Source organism: Sceloporus undulatus, chromosome 3, assembly GCF_019175285.1.
Source record: "Sceloporus undulatus isolate JIND9_A2432 ecotype Alabama chromosome 3, SceUnd_v1.1, whole genome shotgun sequence".
NCBI classification, from domain to species: Eukaryota; Metazoa; Chordata; class Lepidosauria; order Squamata; family Phrynosomatidae; genus Sceloporus; species Sceloporus undulatus.
In genome coordinates, this window is record NC_056524.1 from 151,679,660 (window position 1) to 151,696,195 (window position 16,536).

At 37.8% G+C, this 16,536-nt stretch overlaps 1 protein-coding gene across 1 annotated transcript in view; it reads left to right on the forward strand.

The window, feature by feature from the left end:
• Positions 1–16,536, forward strand: part of LRMDA (leucine rich melanocyte differentiation associated) — a 939,296-nt gene that overhangs the window by 490,108 nt on the left and 432,652 nt on the right. The window contains exon 4 of the mRNA XM_042459731.1: positions 9,614–9,753. Coding sequence (XP_042315665.1) covers positions 9,614–9,753 — 140 coding nt within the window. The remainder of the gene's footprint in view (positions 1–9,613; positions 9,754–16,536) is intronic.

Sequence of the window (16,536 nt, forward strand, 5' to 3'; positions counted from 1 at the left end):
AAACTTTGTCAGTATATCTTATTTTGCTCACATCTCCCTTTAACCCCACCCAGTGGGTCAGTGGTAAAAGACTGTACTCCAAAACATCTGGGAGACCATGTGTTCCCTGCCTAGCTGTATGTGGGAAGTCAAATTTACCATGGCTCCATACAGCTAAACATTGAGGTACCCAATACAGTCAGCCCTCTGTATCCACGGATTCCTTATCCATGGATTCAACTATCCACGGCTTTAAAATATTATAAAAATATATCAATTCCAATTGATTTTGCCATGTTATAAATGGGATGCCATTTTATTATACCCTTGTATTTAATGGAACTTGAGCATTCACAGATTTTGGTATCCACTGCAGGGTGGGTGGGTCTAGAACCAAATCTCAGCAGATACCAAGGGCCCATGTGTCTGTGTTTGTTTGGCCCTTCATGTTTTTCTTTCCAAAGAATGCTTTAAATATTGTTTTAAAAATTACTCAAAAATTTGGAAATACAGCAGATTGTAATTCTACTGAACAGAGAATTTCAAAGGAAAAAAGCAAACAATTCTCCAAAGGATCATTTTTAATTTGTTTACTCTTTTAAGAATTATTATAAAACTACAAAACCCATCCAGATAGTTTAAGGTGGTGTCTGTATGGGTCAGGATATTCTGGGAGCAGCCCTGGAGTATTCTGGCACTGGAGCTGTCCAAACTTCCTCCCATTACCGGGGGCCCATTGTTCTGATGCCGGGTGGCTGTTTGCACATGCGTCTTCCTGTGTTGCTTGGTGCGGCTGCTGCAGCAGCAGCATACTACTTCACTCTGAGGTCAGAACAAGACACCCAGTGTCAATCACATGGCTGAACACTTTGTTCTGACCTCAGAGTGAGTGATATACATCATCATCATCATCATCAGGGCTGGGTGGCACAACAGGACACATTTTAAGCAGCTGCCTGATGTCACTACTGAGGACACCAGATTGATAACAAATAGGAAGTTTTGTAAATATATTTTTAAGAGGGGTATATCTTGGGTTCGCCATTGAATGGGCTGGATATATTCGGACTGTTTGCAATAGATTTAGGCAGTGGTCTTTGCATTGCCCAGACTCCCTGATGAGAGGATGGGGGAGGCTGTTTTATTGGGACCATGCAGACAGGATCATAGTCTTGCTTTTTATCTCTACTTAGCAAACACTTTTTATTTTTACTCTTTCTAACTCTTTCTAACATGGAAAATTTCTTTGTGATCAGTTGTAGGTGGATAGGGAAGGGAAAGCCCAGCATACCTGGGGTGCTTTCATGAGTGTGATCAGTCATTAGATTTGGTTTCTGCACATTTGTTGAGAAGGGGAAACATGAACCCCAGGTATTTCCAGTCTTCCCAGTTCATGTGTAATAGCTGATCACAGTATAATGGTAACACAATAGCATCCTCCTTTTTTTCTTTTCTTTAATCCAGGGGTTGTTTCCAATTGCTTGTGCCATTCACATATTCCTGCCTCCCTGAGAAAGGATGTGGACCCAGTATCTTTCCCCCTATAAATTGGAAGGTAGCTGGTGAGGGCATTTCTTTTTTTCTCAGACAAAAAAATGGGGAAGGCATCAGGCAACTCCAGGAGTCTGCTGTTGTTCTGACTTAATTTGGAACCCCTTCTGAGGGAATTAAAGATACTTCATGTTTCCTACATCACATATATTGTGGGCAGCATATATAAAATGAATAACAGGAATGAAAGACGGAATCCTACTGCATAGTTCTTGCATTTTACAGCCCTCCTCACTTGATTGTTTGGCCACTACAAATAAGATGTAAATTGGAATGCACATGGTGAAAGGAAGGTCTTAAAGGTTGAAAGTTTTGTTTCTATCCTGTGGCGATGCCACTGCCCTTCAGTTATTGAGGTGAAGAAATGGGATATATTCCATCTGCAAGAGATAACAAAGATAACAGGATAACATAAATCATAGTCAGAGACAAACAACATAAAAGACTGTGCTTTTAAGATAACTGCATAATAATTGTGGCACACAACTCTGGGCATGGATAAATAAAAGAGTGCATTGTAGGTTTAAACCAGTTGCCATTGTAAATGAAATGAATTGTCTTTTTAATGGAATCTGTATGCAAATTCAGTAAATATTATTCAATATGGAGCATTCAAACATGGTCAAAGCATAGATCATTTATTTATTTAGCTAGCTATCTAGCAAAGGTATTATAGTGGTGAAGACTGGGTCTCCAGCTATCATTGGTTCAAATCTTATCCCAGTCTTGAACTCACCATGTTGCCTTCGAAAACAAATATCCACTTGTTACCTATTTAGTGACCAGACTACCATTAATGCTATCTCAAAGCTCCAGAAAGGAAGAAAATGGGAGGATGAGGTTGAGGGCTTCACATATGTGCTGTATGATCTCTGGTGATGTTAAGCAATGTCACAAATTATCCTTGCTTACAACTTATTCAACACACACACACAGAGAGATTTTCCTGAATTGGAGCATATTGCAAAATCCAATTCAGATTTAGTTAGAAATATGTCTTTCTGAAGAGAGAGGGACATAATTACAGTACACTTGTCCCTCCACATTCACTGGGGTTAGAGGCACAGGATCCCTGTGGATGCGGAAAAACCACAAATAACAAAAACACTTTTTTTAAACCTGAGAGAACACTCCTCCAGGGATCTCTAGGTCCTCTAGTGCAACTCTGTGGTCAACATCTGCCAGACATTGACCATAGAATTGTGCTGGAGGAACTACAAATGCCTAGTGGAGTGGTTTCTCTAGGAATCTCTAGGCCCTTCAGTGAGCCTTTTGGTTTAAGTTGACCATAGAGTTGTGCTGGAGGACCTAGATATTCCTATAGAGAACAATCTGTGAATAATCAAACCTGCAAAAGTCAAAGCCACAAGTGTGGAGGGACAAGTGTACTGTAATTATGTCCCTCTCTTTTCAGAAATGTCTATTTCTAACTAAATCAGAAATGGATTTTGCAATATGCTCCTTTGCACATGTCCCTTGACATCCCTTTGCTCAATGATGTATCAAGTAATTCCTTCAACCTTCAAAACTACTTCAGTCCTGTCTCTTAGGGCCCGTACAGACAGGCCAAAATAAAGCTGCTTCAGGTCACTTTGAAGGTATGCTATTTAAATGATACATGCATCTTAAGAGGCCAGAAGCTGTGCTCCAGTTCTTAGGACTGGAGCGTGGCTTTGATGCAGCTTCTGGCCTCTTAGGATGCATGCATCATTTAAACAGCCTACCTCCAAAGTGACCTGAAGCAGCTTTATTTTGGCCTGTCTGTATGGGACCATAGTTTCTTTCTAATTCTTCCCTGCTGACAGAACTATACTTGCCATGTTTGATTTATGAGCTAAGAAGATCCCATAGACTTGAATGAACTGACCACAATTTCTATTTTTTTTTTAAAAATAATAATAATCAGCCACTCTGAATTAAACACTATTGAAAATCCAGAAAATCTGAGCTTTTGACTGGCTATTCACAAATTCCAATTTGTCCATCCACTCAAACTTCTGCCTTTGAAGACCTAGACCTCTAGACTGTTTCTCCCTCAGGAAAAGAAAAGGCTTAATATTTGTGACTGGAATACTCCAGTCCCAGTATAATTATCATGAGAGTTTCTTTAAAATACCAAAAACATAGACTAGTGAATCAACCAGAACAGTAGGATGCTTCTCTTGCTTGTTCCACATGTTCTTATTTTACTGCCTTCCTGCCAGAATTTCCTGCAATAGTGGGGAATCGCTCTGGGCATGCTCAAGTTAAAAGAAATAATTATGAAAAAGTAAAGTAAGTAGAGAACAAAGCCAAATGTGGCCATTATCCACACATTAAGATCCATCTAAAACGTACATTTTCTTTGCATTTTTTCCTCATAAGAAATCTTCAGAGATGGTTAGATGATTCCTGAAAACAACCTCTTGGTGTATGAAAGACTGAAAGAGAAAGAGCATTCACATTTTATACTCAACATGTGTTCAGCCTGTGAACATGTGTACCCAGGAGACCTGTTTGGGCATTTTAAAATCTGAATAATAATAATAATAACTTTATTACGGCCCAATAGACCTCCACAGTCATTTATGAAGGGGGGAGCTGTATTAGTTGGATCTCTCAAGACAATTTGGAATACTAGGGGACTGCCATCTCAGGTTAAGTGTAGAGCTTTCACACTCAGATGAAACTGACCTCTTCAGAAAGTTGCCCTTGACATGAGGAAAATGACAGGAAAATTTCATGAGAAAGAGAGCAGGACTAGTGCATTTCTCCTCTAGATGTCTTTGCTTTATTCAGGCTTTTGAGTGCCTATATATGGGCCGGAGCAAACAGATGCAAAAGAGTAGCTCGAGTCTGTTCTAGCCACAACTGGGTCGGAACTGGGCTGACTGCACAACCCTTTCTCAATGCTGGCCACAGCTATAGGACCCAACCTGTACCTCCAGAAGTCTGATTATCCTGGTTCCTTTTTACTCGACTCCAAAGGACCAGAGCACTGCCGTTTTGGAGGAGTGCATCGTTTGGCCAATCTGTTCTGAGTCTTTGTCATAATTCTTGTTTTCATGCCTCATTCAACCTGAGTATAAATCTATGTGCACTACAAACACAAGAAGAAATCATGTATAAAACATGTTGCACAAGTGACTGCATTTTTTCACAACTTGTGTCAGTGTGCTTACCTGTTGCAGCGAATCATTCTAAAAGCACACACGCAGCACTGTCTTACAATTGTTGGCTTGGGACAAAAGCTGAGTTCAAGACTACATGTGTAGAATTCAGAATAACTGGATAATTATCCATAATAATTGATATATATTTATTGTGTGCAAGCAAAGGATCTTGTCCATAGGCCTGTGCACATGTACAATTATTGATGTCTAATGGAGTGTACATATGATCATATGGGGACAGGTGTCTTTGCTTGTAGAAGCACATTTAAGCAATAGAAAAAGCTTTGGGATCTTGATAAAATGGGTTATGTTCTTACTTTCAATTGATGCAGTTGTTCATAAAAGTACTAGTGCTCACATCATCATATCATTAGACAAGAAGTCCTAGTGTGCAGATTTCATAGAAGTTACTAGCTCTTTTTAAAACTTTTATAAATATAAGTCATCTAGTTGTCAGAGGTTTTGTTTTTGTTGTTTGTTGTTTGTTTGTTTTTACTCTGGTTATCTATTCACCAAAAACAACACTGTGAACCTCTGGAAATAGAATAAAAATGCTAAATGAAAGTTAAAAATATTTGCTGACACTGATGTATTCCTTAAGGAGTGAAAAAGAGAGAAGGTAATTTATAGGAAGTCTCTAAACGGAACAAAACTAAAGGATTGAGTCCAGATGGTTGGTTCTTCCACACTAGTGAGGAATTAGGATCTCTTTTCTCAAGTCTTTTTGCTCCTACACAGCATCTGGTTGGATTGCAATTGGATATTTCAGCTGAACTAGAAAAGATGCTAATGAAATACCTAGAAAAAATCCTAAAATGTAAAGATATACAACTGAGCACGAAGTTAGAATCGTACATGCCATTGCATTCCCTGTTACCATGTATTAATGTGAAAGCTGGACAGTTAAGAAAGCAGATAGGAAGAATATCTGTTTATTCAAAATGTGATGCTAGAGAAGAGTGCTGAGGATCCTGTAGACAGTCAAGAAGTCAAACAAACGGATGCTAGAAGAGATCAAACCAGAAATTGCTCTGGAAGCCAAAATGATTAGACTAAAGCTGTCGTACTTTGGCTACATTATGAGATAGAATGAATCAATGGGGGAAAAAACAATAATGCTAGAAAGGTGGAGGGAACCAGAAAGAGAGGAAGACCACATGCTACATGGATGGAGTCTATAAAAGATCATGGGTATGAATTTGCAGGAACTGAGTAGAGCAGTGGAGGACATGGAATGGCTCATCTACAGGGTCGTCATGTTTCAAGGTTCACTCATGGGTGGATAACAACAACAAGAATTTCAGCTGATCACTTTCTGATTTAAAAGCTACTGCCAGTTTAGTGCTGTATTAATAGACTTACTAGACCATTGGGCTCCATATGAATTCTCCATGTTTAGAACCTTGCTCCAAAGCTTTTAGCTATGTTGATGAAATTCCAGGCTGTAGGTAACTTCACTGTCTAACAAAAACAGAAATTTGGACATATATAAGGAACCCCACAAGTAAAAGAAGAAAATATAAGGAAACAGTGTCACATAAAATCTCCAAGTTTAAGAAGAAAGGATATAAATCCAGAGTTTGGTATGTGATTAATGAGAACAGATGTTATCTGAATTTTTACTAACATAATTAAGTGTAACAAAACACTGTAAAAATTATCCACATCTCCACTTTTCCAGTTTGCCCTAATTTCTAAATGGGTCACAGTGCCCATAAAATAAATTATTTATTTTTGAGTATTAAATGTTTTTATTTTCATTAATAAACAATGACACTAACCTGATAACAAGTGAAGTTTTCCCACATTTGGCCAGTCACCAGGTGTATTTCTTTAAAAACATCTGACCAGATTCTTACCCCTGATAGGAAGTACCACCAGAAATGAACATATATGCAGGGTCGGCTCTAGGTATTTGGCCACCCTAGGCGAGAAATATTTTGGCACCCCTGTCACACCTCATAATTATTTTGACACCTTGATTTCCGCTGTTTCATTTGTTAAAGCTGAACATGACATAAAACTTAGGTTCCAGTCTCTCATCATACTATTGAGAATTAATCAAAAAGCCAATTAGGTTTTTACAGATTAAAGACTTTTTTTATTGCTGTGACATTTGGAATGGAGTTTTAACAAATGATTTCTGATTACGTAATGATAAAAGACATAGGATACAGGGTGGCTGCGCTCCCCCTATCCCCTAAGATAATGCAATAATAAATAGAGTACTCACCTAAACAACTAAAATTTTGCCTTTACTTAGTTTAAAACTTGTAAGAATGCAACACAGTATTAAATGTACTAGGGAAACAAAATCAAACACAGACACTGAAACACTATTGCATCACCACTACCAAAAAAGCAAAACACGTTTGTTGTTGTAAACAATAAACTCAAGACGACTGGCCACTGGCGTTCCATGTTGTGGTACCAAGAGTAAGGCGGGTGGGCGACAAGAGGAGGAAGGCGGATGATGTACCATGTGTCTGTACCACGGACACAGGGGGGTGCACATTTATGTTTTGGCCATTGTACAAAGATACCATCATACGGTAGCTTTCTTTTACATCACTTGCTGTAATGAGTTTTCACTTTAATATTGTTTAATTACTCAAAATAAAATAAAAAGCCATCAAGCCACCCCTAAATTTTGCTGCCCTTGGCGGCTGCCTAGTTCGCCTGTATGGATGAGCCAGCCCTTGTCAAAGTTAAAAAAGCCATGCCAGCCCAATCTACTCAAGCTACAATGAAGTTTGATTGGTGTAAGATACCACCTATGGCCAAGGTTGTGCTTTCTCAGCTATGAGGAAACTAATTTTGTTGGAGGCTCAACCTAAATTGGTCTTACATCTTAACTTCCAAATCTTTTTTCAGGAATTTTTAACTGTATTAATTTTCTGTAAAACAGATTTGACAAGAGAAAATGCAGTTTGATAGAATTCTTGTCATTTCTGAAGATTTCTTTAAAAATATCCAGGGATTGCATCGCTTAGATTTCACTGTAGGATGATGGGATACAAAGCGAACAGTCTTGTGGATGTGCATCTCATAATTGTGAACCAGACTTTTACAATGTATTCATTTATTTTATTTCTTTCACTTGTATGCCACTTTTCTCCCAAAGGCAGCTCCCAAACAGTCAATTAAAAAATATTTACAATAAAATTTTAAAATAATTAAAATCACCACACAAAACAGTGTGCAGTCATTTAAAAGACATTTGTAGGACCACCAATGTCTCTGAATAACTTTCTGCCTTATTTAATAGCACCTTAACTTACATACCTCTTTTAAAAATTATTGAGCTGAAGCTGCTTCTGCTGCTGATATTTAATGATTTAAAACACAGAGTGCTTTATAAATAAATCAATTGTTATGGGTTTGATTTCATTGATATAAAAATCATATGAATGCCAATTTCTGACAAGACCAAAGCTGGCAACACGTGGCTGTAAAGAAACCAAAACACTTCTAGAACTTTTATTTTTAAATCAGCAACCCAGAACAGATCTTTCAGGGTTTCCCTTCAACAATTCTGTAGTCTGTTCTTTGGAAGTGTATGTAGCAGCTGCATTAAATCACGTTCAATTGTAAGATATCTAAGACTCTATCCATTTCAGTGCCAGATTTTACGCTTTCCTCCCAATTTGAAGTAATAAGTATATGTTATATTAACTACAATACTGTAATGCCAATGTTCTTAAGATAATACTTGTTCAAACATTTATGCTTATGAAATAATCAGCTCAGTGCTAAGGTGCTACCAGTGACATTCTCTTTTTGGAAGTGTTCATGGACTCCTATTATTTGACTCTTTTAAAATTTGCTTTTAAAGTGGATTATAACATTTAGCAAATATGTGTAATCTTAAAGTAGTTGCTTGTTGCCATGTTGAAGTTGCCTGAGATTTCTAACCATTTCCCCATTGACCATTCATCCTTTTGTCAAAGTTTATAATGTTTTTCAGAGAGTGCAAAAAGACCTGAGAAGAGAGGGGAAAAGAACATGCGGGAGACAGGGGGAAAGACCAAGTTGGACTTAGTCCTCTTTACCATGGGAACAATTAATGTTAGTTTTCTGAATCTAGAATCATAGAGTTGGAAGAGACCACAAGTGCCATCCAATCCAACCCCCTGCCATGCAGGAACTCACAATTAAAGTATTCCCAAAAGATGGCCATCCAGCCTCTGCTTAAAGACCTCCAAAGAAGGAGACTCCATGGGAGTGTGTTCCACTATCAAACATCTCTTACTGTCAGGAAGTTCCTCGTAATGTGAAGCATCACACTGTTGACTCATGTTCAACTTTTGGTCTACGAGATCCCTTTCACATGTAGTCTCCTTAAACAAAGTGTCTCCCATCCTATATCTATGCATTTCATTTTTTTCCCTACCTAAGTGCAGTATCTTACATTTCTCCCTGTTGAAGTTTGTTTTGTTAGTTTTGGTCCAACTTTCTAATATATTAAGGTCATTTTGAATTCTGATCCTGTCCTCCGAATTTGGTGTCATCTGCAAATTTGATAAGCATGCCCCCAATTCTGTCATCCAAGTCATTGATAAATATGTTAAATAGCAGTGAGCCCAGGACAGAACCCTGTGGGACCCCACTGGTCACTTCTCTCCAGGATGAAGAGGAGCCATTGCTGAGCACCCTTTGGGTTTGGTTGGTCAGCCAATTACAAATCCACTTAAAAGTCACATTGTCTAGCCACATTTTACTAGCTTTTCTGCAAGAATATCATGGGAAACTTTGTCAAAGGCTCGACTGAAATCAAGATATGTAATTTTTTCAGTCTATGTGATTTTGTATAGATGCTGGGTTTACACATCCGCCTTGTTGGGTAGGGGTTGATGAGCTGACACAGTTTGGTTATTTAAAGCTTGCCTTTTGTTAATGTTGTTGAATCCTTAGCCCATAATCTTGGGCACATAACAGAACTGGAGAGCCTACTGGATCATTTAGCTGAAGTAGCCCCTGCTTTGGAGTACCTGAGTTTGCTGGGAAATACAGCATGCCCAAATGAGCTGGTCTGCAAAGATAAAGATGAGGGAGACTACCAAAGGTACAGGTTAGTATCATTGGACTACAAATGGAACTGACTTTCCTATGGAAAATATTATGTCAAATTTAGATAGTTGATGAGATCAGACAGCTACTCAGTTTGTAGGAGATAGTAATCTAATACATGTTACAACTCAATACACAGGCATGGGGAAGTTACATAATCCCAGAGGCTGTTTTATGGGGGATGGGGGCAGATATGGCCTTCTCAAATTTTTGGAGCTATTTAGAGTTGCCTAAATACCCCCAAAACAGCAGATCCAGTCTGATTTTGGAAGCTAAGCAGATAAACTGAAAGAGCTGCTATCCAATAGTTTTGGTTGACGTATGAGAAGATTAACGATACATATGTATGATTATGTATATGATTTCTGCCCCTGTAATGGATTCTCTAAGGTATCTGTCCTAACTGGATGCCGACATTTGGGTGCTACAACTCATACATGATAAACATTTTTTAAAAAATCAAATGATTATGGTCTACTCCTGAAAGAATAATAATAATGTCTAGTATTATCCAAATAGATAGCCCAAATACCCTAAAGGCACCAGATCCTATCTTAAAATTTAAATAGGGTCAGCCCTGGTTAGTACTTGGATGGGAGTCCACCAACAAACAGCAGGTGCTGAAGGCTATATTTCAGAGGAAGGAACTGAGAAAACCACCTCTGAGTATTCCTTGCCTAAGACAAGCCTATAAAATTCATGAGGTGACCATAAATTGGCACCTTGAAAACACTTACACACACACACACACACACACACACACACACACACACTTAAAGTTGCCAGTTTTCCTGTATGACAACTAATAAGTGGAACTTGGTAGGACAGAGTGAAGCCTTTTGGTATTAGGTACCTGTTTGGGAAATAGATGTAACCAATTATGTGTTCTGAAGAAAACATATATTCCTCTCTCCCCACCCCCAGTTAATCCTGGCTTAAAGGTTTAATCAGACATATACCTATTACTTACCTGTGATGTAAATATTACTTTCAGCAGATCTAATATGTATTCTCTGGTCATACACAAGTATGCTTTGATTGCATCATATATATATATATATATATATATATATATATATATATATATGAGGCATTCTGACCTATACATTAGTGTCTTAATCAAATAATGTATGGAAATCCTGAAATGCACCTTGTTCAAAACAGACATGGGATTAAAATAATAATATCATTTTGTGAATGCTGCACTTAGTTGAAATCAGGGTCAAAAAGCTGGAAGGCTCACAGTCAGACCTATTCTATGTTCAGTTTTTCATACTTCTTTCGGAAACAATTTTAAAGCTATAATTTATATTAAACTAGTCAATGAGCTAACTTCTGAATTGTGAATAAATGTGTCAACTTGGCTTCTGCTAAGTGGCCTAGATTGAAAAATGTATTTTCCTTTCACCTTAACCCCAAACTGGAAAGCATACTAGCCGCCCTGCTTACAAAATGCCTAATACTGGCATTATGAGACATTTCCACCACAAAATTGCTTAAAAATGAATGATATCTCTACAGTTTACTGTTTTTCACTTTAAGTGCATTTTTCTGACAATGTGCTTCTTATTAATCATTTAAGCAAAAGTAGTTCCTTAAAGGAACTATTCAGAAGCAAGAATCCATGGTTCATTTAATACTGTCTAGGGGAAAAAAGTCTTGTTGAGTGACATTCTCTGTGGTTCTGTGATGTAATATTTATAATATGTCACACAGCTATACATCAAAACAATCATGTCTGTTATTACATTTGCATGTAAAATGTTTATTTTTATTTATTTATTTTAAAAAAAGAGGGTCAAGATAGTTTTAGGTCATATTTGTAACAAACTATTATGCCAAAATGTGAAGGATCCATAGTTATCCATGTACAATATTGTTTCAATCTTATTCTTTATTCTTTTCACATTGTTTTTGATATTTCCTTTTCTGTAATTAAAATAGGCTGTAAAATAAATCTGATTCTGTTTTGTACCATACCAGACTGCACTGAAACTCAAACAAATCTCTCTGTTGAATTCTTTTCTGTCACAGAGCTAGCATGGGATGTTTTTAATTTTTGCAAGTTAATAAACGTGGCCATTTCCATAGTGTGTGTGCTGCATCTGCCAAACCATTTAGGTGTTCTGGGGGGGGGGGGGGGGGGGGAATAGCCAATAAACCTCCCTAAAGATCAAGGATTTAACATATAAATCATTTGCCTGAAATATTAAGTTTATATCACTAAGGATCCTGGGCCCTTATGGTGAACCCTGACTCCTTCCGCATTGGTCCGCATGCGTATCTCAAAGCTATTAACTCTCCTTCCCTAGCAATCGGAAGGAAATGGTGGCAAAGGTGCTGGTTGTGTGAAACCTCCAGAGTGGATTGTGAACTACGGTCGGCCCTTCTTATACACGGATTTTTTATACACGGATTCAAGCATACATGGTTTGAAAATGTTCCAAAAAAGTATACATTTACCTTGATTTTCCATTTTTTCTAAGGGACACCATTTTGCTATGTCATTATATTTAATGGGACTTGAGCATACACAGATTTTGTTATACACGGGGGATCTTGGAACCAAACCCCAGCGTATAACAAGGGTCCACTGTATTGATATTCAGAAATTGCATCTATTACCATTTGTTCTGCCATACACTCCTGGTAGATTGCCAGGCTCCTTGTTTCACTGCCACACTGTTTGTAAGGGACTTGATTCTATAGTGTATATTGACTAACTTTTAAGCTAGTCATCCTCGTGTAAAGTAAAGATCCTGTGGAAAAACAGAAATGCAACCACAGTTTTAAAATAAAAATAAGCATCTTCCTTTAGGGAACAGAAGCTAGGTATTAAATGTAGTTAATTGGTTGTTATCCAGTAATAATGCTGCTTATTGAAAAGGATGCAATAAAAGGAATAGACGTTTCAAGAATTACTTCTGAGTAAACATTAAGTTACTAACCATAGGAACAGATAACACAGTGCAAAGTGAAAATCCACTATCTTAAATAATTTCACTGCTTTATGGCAAATAAACAATGCTTGATAGGATTATAAAGTCCATAGTATGGAAGCAATGACAGAGTTATCTGGAAAGGAACTATTAAGCAAACAACAAACTTCAGACACGCAATGAGGCATATGGATCAATGGTCCCCTGAGCAGTTTGATGGGCATATTCTTTGGATTTTTTAAAACATGATTTCCCATACTTTAAAGACAGTATTTGTTAGAAAAGAGACCAGAACAAGGTGTTTTGCTACCTGAGGCAGAGAAGAAAATGGTGCCCCCTCCTCTAGTTTAGGAGCATAGAACCAGAAAAGGTTAATCACATTATTTTTTATCATCTGAAGGAGAAAAACCTTGCATATACCTCTCCTCCTCTCTAGCAGTCAGAGAGAATCAGTGAGATCCAGAATGAGCCAAAATGGATCCATTGAAATCAATGGGATGTAAGTAGTTATGACTAAGTAATTCTATTGATTTTACTAGTCTCATTTATGTATAACTAAGTCCACACCTATAATAACAAATTAATAACTGGCAATTTGCTGGCTTTGACATAAAAATAATTTGTCGTCTGAGGCCTTACTCTGCCTGAAGACAGGAGTATCCCTGCAAAATGTAAGAAGAGTTCAAAGCCCCACTATATTTGTGCAAGCTCTTGCGCACACCTAAAAAGATTCCACAGGTCATGCTCCAAAGTGGGAAGAAGGGAAACCCCAAATGATTTTCTGTTAAAAATTATGCTTCCCTGGACTTCTGCAATCTAGGTATTGCTGCATTTAATGCATATTTTGAAAGGGAAGCCTGAAAATATTTGCAGTTTGGTTATGGGTTTCAATCAGATATACCCAAGCATTTGGAATTTTCAATAAGGCTATGTAATATATTTGACATGTTTTATACTATAGTGTGTGCATATGTCTGTGTTTGTCCAGAACATTCATATGCAAAATGTATGCCAGTGTATTCAAGGCAGTTCGCAAGTAATTGATTTTTATGGTTTATAACTTCATAGACACATTACAGAAGGGAAAAGGGGGTGTGAGAAGGTAATGATTGGATACTTCAGTTAGAAATTTAATAAACAATTGAGAAGAGAGAAACATAACAATAGCAGTATTTTGGAATTGGTGAAATTTGTAGAATTATCATACTTGACTAATTTATTCTCTGTGTGAAGAATTAATTTATTCTGTGTGTGATGAGCAATAACACATTGACAGAATTACTATCAATGGTGAATAATTAATTATTCTCTAGTAAGTATCATTGCTTAATTATTCTCTAGTAAGTATCATTGCTTTGGAAATTACTTCTGGCTTTTATGGTTTTCAAACATTATTCTTAATCACAGTATACTGTGGTAAGGGATGCTTGTAGGGAGATTCAAATATGGGGGTGGGGAAGTAATGTGTGTAGCAAGGCAGCATAAATGCCAAATAACCTCATCTGCAGCCTCTGCTTTGACGATCTCCAGAAAGCAAAGGTCATGACCGAGAGATCAAACTCACAGACAGTCAACACAATAATTGCTGGTTACTTGTCTTGTAGCAACAGCACTTGATCTGTCATGGGGGTCTATTGTTTGCAGTAAAAACACAATCCGTGTTATTACAGGATTGCAAAAAAGTGGTTCAGATCAGAATACATTGCAAAGTATTTTTAATATGTGTGGCCTTACTTATTTTGATTGGCAAGATAAGAAGTGGAAATGGGAGGCATGTTTTGTAATTTTAGTGTTTGCTGTTCACTTGAACTGCCAGGTACATGTGGAATCCACTTGGTCTGATACTTTCTTTCACTGGATTGCTTTGACTTCTTACCACATTAGTTATTTGTTTTGCTCTGACTGTTTTGTAACATCCAACCTACAAATTAGCACATAGAACATACATTAAAATACGTAGCTCAAGTACACCAATGATAGTTTTGGACAAAGATTTACGAAGAGGTAGACAATATCAATATCATGTTTTGGGTACAGATTCATGTGTCAATCCCATGCTTCTGTTTCCAAGAATGTTAAATGCTTTTTGTTAAATGAGGATAGAATTTTATATTGTGAATAATTTTCTAGGTGACTCAATTACTTCCACAAAATTCTGTCTCACTCATCTTCAAATGTCCAACCCTGCCTTCTCCAAATTCTGCAACAATGAGTAAACACTTATTATGCTTTCCCAATGCCAGCATTATTATTGTTACAATACTTAAAGTTGTTGGTTCTCATTGAAAAAAGTAAGAAAAAACATCATTACTTTAACCTCCAAAGCCTTGGGCTACACCAACGAACATTGTTTGCTGGTGAGATCAAATAAAATGCCCTTGTTAAGAGGGGCATATGCACCATGCTACATGAGATATTTTGGTCAATAGGACAGTCATGTTGACCTAGGCAATAGCAGTTTTGCCCTTTTACGCATGGGAGCAAAGGGTGTGTTATCGGTTACATCAGGTTGAGCATATTGGCCACATTTGGAACCTAAATATAGTTGATATAACTTCATATCAAAAAGGGACTCTGATGAAGGGTGACCTCTGAATAGCCTAGGATTGCTCCAAAACAGGTAGTTAGTCCCAGAGTAGTTGGAGCCTGTCAGAGAGTGATCTGGATGCACATCACAATAGGCCACCCAGAGACTTTAGCATCATTCATTCATTCATATGCTGTCTTTCTCCCCAAAAGGACCCAAGGTGACTCACAGATTTTAAAAAATATTACAGTAACATTTAAAATCATCTAAAAACAATATAAAAATACATTAAAATATAACAAAAAGTTAAAAGGCATAGCAAACACACATAATCTTGTCTGGATTAAGCTTCAGATTGTTTGCCCTTATCCAGTCCATTATTGACAGCAGATACTGGTTCAATACAGAGACAGCTTCCTTGGAATCAGATGGGAAGGAGAGATAGAGTTGGGTGTCATCTGCATACTGGTGACACCTCGGCCCAAAACTCTGGATGACTCCACCAAACAATTTCATATAGATGTTAAATAATGTAGGGGACTAAACAGAACCCGAGGAGCCCCACAAGCCAACAGCCATGGGGTTGAACAGGAGTTCTTCAATGCCACCTTCTGAGTTTGCCCCTCCAAGAAAGACTGTAGCCATTGTAGAACAGTGCCCCCAAGTCCCATCTCAGAGAGGTGGCCCAAAAGGATACCATGGTCGATGGCATTGAAAGCCGCTGAGAGATCTAACGAGACCAACAGGAACACACTCCCCCTCTCTAGCTCCCTGCTTACGTCATCCAGCAAGGTGACCTGGGCCTGAAGTGAGATTGAAATGGATCAAGATAGATAATCCCTTTGTGGTCAACAGAGGAGTTGATGGTAAGTCTGACAAGAAGAGATGATGGCCTTTGTAAAGACAATTTTTCTTGCCAAGGTGTGATTTCCCATTTGTCTTGGAAAATAACACCTATCTCTGGAAATTCTCAACTCTCAGCTCTTGGTTTGAAAACATTTGCTGAAGCCATCTATCTTTTGTCCAAATAGTAATGGACACATCCACCCCCAGTCGCCTCTAATATTCCTTCCTGGAAAACCATTTGGCATAGTTAATTATTCCAAATCTTTGATTTCTACCATCAAAGCAGTTTCACTGTATAAATGTTGGCTTTTAGCATCCAGTTCTTTGGGTCTAGTCTGCCTGCAAACAGCCATGCTACTGGCCTTCCTCTAGATTTCCCCAATGCATCCCTGTTTGGAAGTAGTTATTGGGTCCATTTCTGTTCGTGATTTCCATCAATTGGAAGCAAGCCTCAGCTCTGGTAAGTATCACC